This window comes from Carassius carassius, unplaced genomic scaffold (genome assembly GCF_963082965.1).
Source record: "Carassius carassius unplaced genomic scaffold, fCarCar2.1 SCAFFOLD_87, whole genome shotgun sequence".
Lineage (NCBI taxonomy): Eukaryota > Metazoa > Chordata > Actinopteri > Cypriniformes > Cyprinidae > Carassius > Carassius carassius.
Window position 1 is genome coordinate 105001 of NW_026775080.1, and position 7500 is coordinate 112500.

The 7500-nt window shown below is 36.7% G+C and overlaps 1 protein-coding gene across 2 annotated transcripts in view; it reads left to right on the plus strand.

The window, feature by feature from the left end:
- LOC132134791 (cilia- and flagella-associated protein 69-like) overlaps nucleotides 1-7500 on the plus strand; it is a 22910-nt gene that overhangs the window by 2571 nt on the left and 12839 nt on the right. The window contains exons 2-8 of one of the 2 annotated variants that reach the window (XM_059547153.1): nucleotides 1273-1341; nucleotides 2753-2818; nucleotides 3440-3549; nucleotides 3638-3714; nucleotides 6410-6508; nucleotides 6591-6743; nucleotides 6820-6997. In XM_059547153.1, coding sequence (XP_059403136.1) covers nucleotides 1273-1341; nucleotides 2753-2818; nucleotides 3440-3549; nucleotides 3638-3714; nucleotides 6410-6508; nucleotides 6591-6743; nucleotides 6820-6997 — 752 coding nt within the window. The remainder of the gene's footprint in view (nucleotides 1-1272; nucleotides 1342-2752; nucleotides 2819-3439; nucleotides 3550-3637; nucleotides 3715-6409; nucleotides 6509-6590; nucleotides 6744-6819; nucleotides 6998-7500) is intronic. The other variant, XM_059547154.1, reaches the window with a different exon arrangement.

The following is a 7500-nucleotide window of genomic DNA, read 5'->3' on the forward strand; positions in this document are numbered from 1 at the left end:
TGTATATCAGGGTGTCTCAGTGTATCTCAGTGTATCTTAGGGTGTCTCAGTGTGTATCAGTGTGTATCAGTCTATCTCAGTGTATCTCAGTGTATCTCAGTGTGTCTCAGTGTGTCTCAGTGTATCTCTGTATATCAGGGTGTCTCAGTGTATCTCAGTGTATCTTAGTGTGTCTCAGTGTGTATCAGTATGTCTCAGTGTATCTCAGTGTATCTCAGTGTATCTCAGTGTATCTCAGTGTGTCTCAGTGTGTCTCAGTGTATCTCTGTATATCAGGGTGTCTCAGTGTATCTCAGTGTATCTCAGTGTGTCTCAGTGTGTCTCAGTGTATCTCTGTATATCAGTGTGTCTCAGTGTCTCAGTGTATCTTAGTGTGTCTCAGTGTGTCTCAGTGTATCTTAGTGTGTCTCAGTGTGTCTCAGTGTATCTTAGTGTGTCTCAGTGTGTCTCAGTGTATCTCAGTGTATCTCAGTGTGTCTCAGTGTATCTTAGTGTGTCTCAGTGTGTCTCAGTGTATCTAAGTGTGTCTCAGTGTGTCTCAGTGTATCTTAGTGTGTCTCAGTGTGTCTCAGTGTGTCTCAGTGTATCTCAGTGTATCTCAGTGTGTCTCAGTGTGTCTCAGTGTATCTCTGTATATCAGTGTGTCTCAGTGTATCTTAGTGTGTCTCAGTGTGTCTCAGTGTGTCTCAGTGTGTCTCAGTGTATCTCTGTATATCAGGGTGTCTCAGTGTATCTCAGTGTATCTCAGTGTGTCTCAGTGTGTCTCAGTGTGTCTCAGTGTATCTTAGTGTGTCTCAGTGTGTCTCAGTGTATCTAAGTGTGTCTCAGTGTGTCTCAGTGTGTCTCAGTGTATCTTAGTGTGTCTCAGTGTGTCTCAGTGTGTCTCAGTGTATCTCAGTGTATCTCAGTGTGTCTCAGTGTGTCTCAGTGTATCTCTGTATATCAGGGTGTCTCAGTGTATCTCAATGTATCTTAGTGTGTCTCAGTGTGTCTCAGTGTATCTCAGTGTATCAGTGTGTCTCAGTGTATCAGTGTGTCTCAGTTAGGGGTGTAACGGTACGTGTATTCGTACCGGACCGTTTCGGTACAGGGCTTTCGGTACGGTGCACGTCTGCACTGAATGACCGAATGCAATATTTTATTATATCATCTTAAAACCTGTGTGTCTCAGTGTGTCTCAGTGTGTCTCAGTGTATCTCAGTGTGTCTCAGTGTGTCTCAGTGTGTCTCAGTGTTTCTCTGTGTGTTTCTCTTACTGACCACTGTTTTCCAGGCTGTGAGGGTCACCGATCTCTCTCGAGTGCTTCAGCTGCTGCAGGATCCGCTCTCAGTAAGACTCAGTGTATGGCAAGCTGGCTTAACATTTAATGCTAACTTATTAGTACTTATTTAACTACTAGTATATTTCCCATCAACTATAAGAACTTATTTATTAGCTACTACTTCCTATTATTTAGCTACTAATGCATTTTTTATTTGTTTTTAGCTAGGCATGCCAGTAACTTTTTCCATACTAGTACTTATTCATTAGATACTTATTATTTATTTATTATATATTTATTAGATACTAGTTCTTATTTATTATATACTAGTAGTACTCATTTCAGTAGTGTCTAGTAACTCTTCTATTGTTACTAGTAAAACATTTCAAATCTTTACCCTTGACTTCTATTGGATCTCTCATTCATTAATCAACTATTCAGCTCTGAGTTGTATGAATTCCAATAATGACTAGTATTTTTTTTAATTTACTAGTAAGTATTCATTACATAAAAGTACTTATTTATTAAATACTGTTGTTTTCTTTAGATACTAGTACTTATTTCATAGGTATTTGTAGTTTGTTGAGTGCTAGTTGGCCTACTTATTTTTTAGACACTAGTACCTTTTGCAATTGTTACTAGTAACAAATCATATCTTACTAGTTACAACTGCTTTTTTTACACTTCTTGGGATGTCAAGTCAAGTCAAGTCACCTTTATTTATATAGCGCTTTAAACAAAATACATTGCGTCAAAGCAACTGAACAACATTCATTAGGAAAACAGTGTCAATAATGCAAAATGATAGTTAAAGGCAGTTCATCATTGGATTCAGTGATGTCATCTCTGTTCAGTTAAATAGTGTCTGTGCATTTATTTGCAATCAAGTCAACGATATCGCTGTAGATGTGAATAGTCAGAATGGCCACTGTAAAGTTCAATAAAAATCATATTGGTAAAATAAAATAATAATCTTACTAGTAACAAATAAGTACTAGAATCTAATTAATAAAAACCAGTAAATAATGAATAAGTACCAGTATGTAATTAATAAGTTACATGCTAGGTAAGAAGGTAAGTACTAGTATATAATGATTAACCACTAGTATCTAATGATATGTACATATGTATCTAAAAAACAAGTACTATTACCTAATGAATAACTACTAGTATATAATAAAAAAGTTACTTATCACTATCGGAATGTATTAGTAAGTACCAATATCTATTTATTTTTTTAGTAGTATCTATATATCTTTTAAAATGTTACTAGTAGCTAAAAAATAAGAAGTGGCCAATAAATATGTACTAGTACTTGAAACGATAAGTTAAATGGTAAGTTAATGGATAAGATAAATGGAAAAGATACTAGTATCAAACAAGTACTGAAAATATATACTTAAGGATTAAATGTTAACTGGGCTTGCCATTCCATTTTCACTTCTTCTTTCATTCAGTGCTTGGCTTATTTTAACATCTCTCCATTTCCAGGCCTCCTTAAAAGAAAGGCAGATCTTCATCTTGAAGAAGGTGGTGAAACGATGCCAGCGTGGATATGTATCCTAAAAGTTTAGATGTAGATGACGCTGTCATGACAACATTAAAAATGGTGTTTCCAAAGTTGAAGAATATAAATAAGAACATATTTGAATGTCTTTTAAATATTTTTTTTGCATCCTTTATTTATAAAACTTTAAAAATAACTATTTACAGCAAAGTCCAACTTCCATTCAGAATCATAATAATAATAAAAATATATATATATTGCAGAAAAAGATAAATCCGATGTCCAAAACAAAACACCAGGGTACAAGCTCATGATCTCGAACAATCTAATAAAATCATAAATATTATTTTCAAGCGGAGTTTTTATAGTATATATTTTATATTGTGCAAATAAACGAGAACTTGCTATGGAAGCAGGACACACATCGTTTGTAGTGACTGACTGTGAATAATCATTTCCAGTGATGTCAGTGTCCTCTAGGATCCTAAAGTCCCTACAGTCTCAGTTAACGGCAGTACTGTCAGCATTTTCCAGCTTCAGATTTAATGTGATGTTTGTTGTGATGCACCACATGATGCTATGAGAGGCTCAGAGGAATAATCATGTGATGATGATGATGATGATGATGAAGGTGACATGATCAACCCTTTCCTTAAAATGCACTTGTCCAGCTTTTGAGGGACCTTGCTGACATTTTTAAGATTATGAACCTTTGTGCTGAAAGAGAGTCCGATCATCCAGAATATGCCCGAATCCTCTGTGATTTACTGCAGATATGCGGGTATGATATCAGCCTGAAGTCTTTATAGCAGACTGTTTACAGACGTGAATGTGAACTAATGAAATCTTCAATGCTTCATGTCTTTAAGTCTTCCCTTCCTGAAGGAGAAATCATCTGATGAGATGAAGTACGCCAGTGTGGTGACAGACTGTGTGTCTCAGATGGGTGAGCATATTAACCACATGAAAAAGACTTTGATCTGTGAATCCTGAACAATAAAATGTTTTCAACATTGTTTGAAAACTGTTTTCAAAATTGATAATAATCAGAAATGTTTCTTCAGCAGCAAATCAGCATATTAGAATGATTTCTGAAGATCATGTGACACTGAAGACTGGAGTAATGATGCTGAAAATACAGCTGCATATCACACAAAAAATTAAATTTTAACAGATATCCACACAGAAAACAGCTGTTTGAAACTTTAATAATATTTTACAGTTTTTACTGTACTTTGACCAATAAATGAGGTCTCTGTTAGCAAAAGAGACTTCTTTAAAAGACATTATTGAGAAATTAGAATCTAACAAGAATCACACAGGGGGGAAAATCTTTTTACTTTACAAAAGTAAGATAATTTGGAATTAATGGTCATTTGGTGTTAAATGTGCTCAAACAGACATGCATATTATAATTTCTCTTTAGTGGTGAAATCTGATTGCAGCTTAAGCTAAATTGAGTGTATTTATAGATTTCTGAGTGAATTCTGGCATTTGTGTTCACATGTCCTCTCTCCAGCTTAATGAGTGTATTCTCTCTATAATGAGTGTGTCACGACAGGTTTTCTTCTCTCTATAATGAGTGTGTCACGACAGGTTTTCTTCTCTCCTCTCTATAAAGAGTGTGTCACGACAGGTTTTCTTCTCTCCTTTCTATAATGAGTGTGTCACAACAGGTTTTCTTCTCTCCTCTCTATAATGAGTGTGTCACGACAGGTTTTCTTCTCTCCTCTCTATAATGAGTGTGTCACGACAGGTTTTCTTCTGTCTATAATGAGTGTGTCACAACAGGTTTTCTTCTCTCCTCTCTATAATGAGTGTCACAAGAGGTTTTCTTCTCTCCTCTCTATAATGAGTGTGTCACAACAGGTTTTCTTCTCTCCTCTCTATAATGCGTGTGTCACGACAGGTTTTCTTCTCTCCTCTCTATAATGAGTGTGTCACGACAGGTTTTCTTCTCTCCTCTCTATAATGAGTGTGTCACGACAGGTTTTCTTCTCTCTATAATGCGTGTGTCACGACAGGTTTTCTTCTCTCCTCTCTATAATGAGTGTGTCACGACAGGTTTTCTTCTCTCCTCTCTATAATGAGTGTGTCACGACAGGTTTTCTTCTCTCCTCTCTATAATGAGTGTGTCACGACAGGTTTTCTTCTCTCTATAATGAGTGTGTCACGACAGGTTTTCTTCTCTCTATAATGAGTGTGTCACGACAGGTTTTCTTCTGTCTATAATGAGTGTGTCACGACAGGTTTTCTCCTCTCTGTAATGAGTGTGTCACTACAGGTTTTCTTCTCTCCTCTCTATAATGAGTGTGTCACGACAGGTTTTCTTCTCTCCTCTCTATAATGAGTGTGTCACAACAGGTTTTCTTCTCTCCTCTCTATAATGAGTGTGTCACGACAGGTTTTCTTCTCTCTATATTGAGTGTGCCATAACAGGTTATATTCTGTCTATAATGAGTGTGTCACGACAGGTTTTCTCCTCTCTATAATGAGTGTGTCACGACAGGTTTTCTTCTCTCCTCTCTATAATGAGTGTGTCACGACAGGTTTTCTTCTCTCTATATTGAGTGTGCCATAACACATAGTAACAAATAAGTACTAGAATCTAATTAATAAAAACCAGTAAATAATGAATAAGTACCAGTATGTAATTAATAAATTACATGCTAGGTAAGAGTATCTGATGAGTACTAGTATATAATGATTAACCACTAGTATCTAATGATATGTACTTGTATCTAAAAAACAAGTACTATTACCTAATGAATAACTACTAGTATATAATAAAATAGTTACTTATCACTATCGGAATGTATTAGTAAGTACCAATATCTATTTATTTTTTAGTTGTATCTATATATCTTTTAAAATGAGTAGCTAAAAAATAAGAAGTGGTCAATAAATATGTACTAGTACTTGAAACGATAAGTTAAATGGTAAGTTAATGGATAAGATAAATGGAAAACATACTAGGTTATATTCTGTCTATAATGAGTGTGTCACGACAGGTTTTCTTCTCTCTATAATGAGTGTGTCACGACAGGTTTTCTTCTCTCTATAATGAGTGTGTCACGACAGGTTTTCTTCTCTGTATAATGAGTGTGTCACGACAGGTTTTCTTCTCTCTATATTGAGTGTGCCATAACAGGTTATATTCTGTCTATAATGAGTGTGTCACGACAGGTTTTCGTCTCTCTATAATGAGTGTGTCACGACAGGTTTTCTTCTCTCTATAATGAGTGTGTCACGACAGGTTATCTTCTCTCTATATTGAGTGTGCCATAACAGGTTATATTCTGTCTATAATGAGTGTGTCACGACAGGTTTTCTTCTCTCTATAATGAGTGTGTCACGACAGGTTTTCTTCTCTGTATAATGAGTGTGTCACGACAGGTTTTCTTCTCTCTATATTGAGTGTGCCATAACAGGTTATATTCTGTCTATAATGAGTGTGTCACGACAGGTTTTCATCTCTCTATAATGAGTGTGTCACGACAGGTTTTCTTCTCTCTATAATGAGTGTGTCACGACAGGTTATCTTCTCTCTATATTGAGTGTGCCATAACAGGTTATATTCTGTCTATAATGAGTGTGTCACGACAGGTTTTCGTCTCTCTATAATGAATGTGTCACGACAGGTTTTCTGATGAGGATCCCGCTGCCGGAGGTACGACATCATATCTGTTCGTCTGTGAGCGCCTTCTACAGCCGTGACAAACACCAACACAGCTCTGATGGTGAGAGACGTGACAGAGCTCTTCAGACCTGAATGGCTGTATTGATCCTGTGTGTGTGTGTACTGATGTGTTTGTGTTTCAGGTGTGTGTTCCACACGTGCTGACTACAGGGCTCTGATGCTGGAGCGCAGTGGTGTTTCTGAGACGCTGGTCATGTCTCTGGCTCTAACGGAGGAACAGCTGCCGGTCAAACTGTGTCTCCTGCAGACGCTGCAGATCCTGTCCAGAACATCAGGTGACCAGTCAGAGCCTCCACTTGCTCTCAGTGTGTGTCATGGCTCTGCTCTGAACCTGCCATGTGTTTCTGACAGAAGTCAACTGTAAGCTGATGCTGAGAGCTCAGGCTGCGCAGAAGATCTGTTTCCACATGAGTGAAGGAGATCCGTCCGGAGAACTGCTCTTCAGATCCTCCGAGATCCTGTGGAACCTGCTGGAGAACGGCTCTCGACAGGAAGTGACCTCACAGCTCAGCAGCAGCGACTGCATCGCGTGAGTCAGATTCCACATCATCAGCTGCATTCATCATGAAGTTATGCTGATCAAGCCTCACTAGAAATGTTCATAAACCTGAACAGACAGGAAATAAAAGAATGATAATACCGTTTTCATACTGGTTCAGAAAACCACCACACTCATTAAATTCAGTCCAATTCTGATTTGATAAATCAGTCCATGTAAATAAAGTGCTTAATCAGCTCTTTTATGGATATCAGATAGGACAAGCAACAGGACATATGTTAATAACTTTTTCTATTCTATCTCAGTTCAGTTCATTATATTGCATTTCACAAAAAAATAAGCATAAAACTTAAATCACAACAGATTTAATTGAAGAATTATTTACCTTTTAATCCCTTACAACTTTAATAACAACAGTTGAATTGCACTAGAAAAAAAGGGTAATAATTAAATAAATACAACAGTCATAACAAAAAAACTTCCACATCCATTTTTTTTTTTATTCATGCACAAATATTAAAATTTTATTTTAA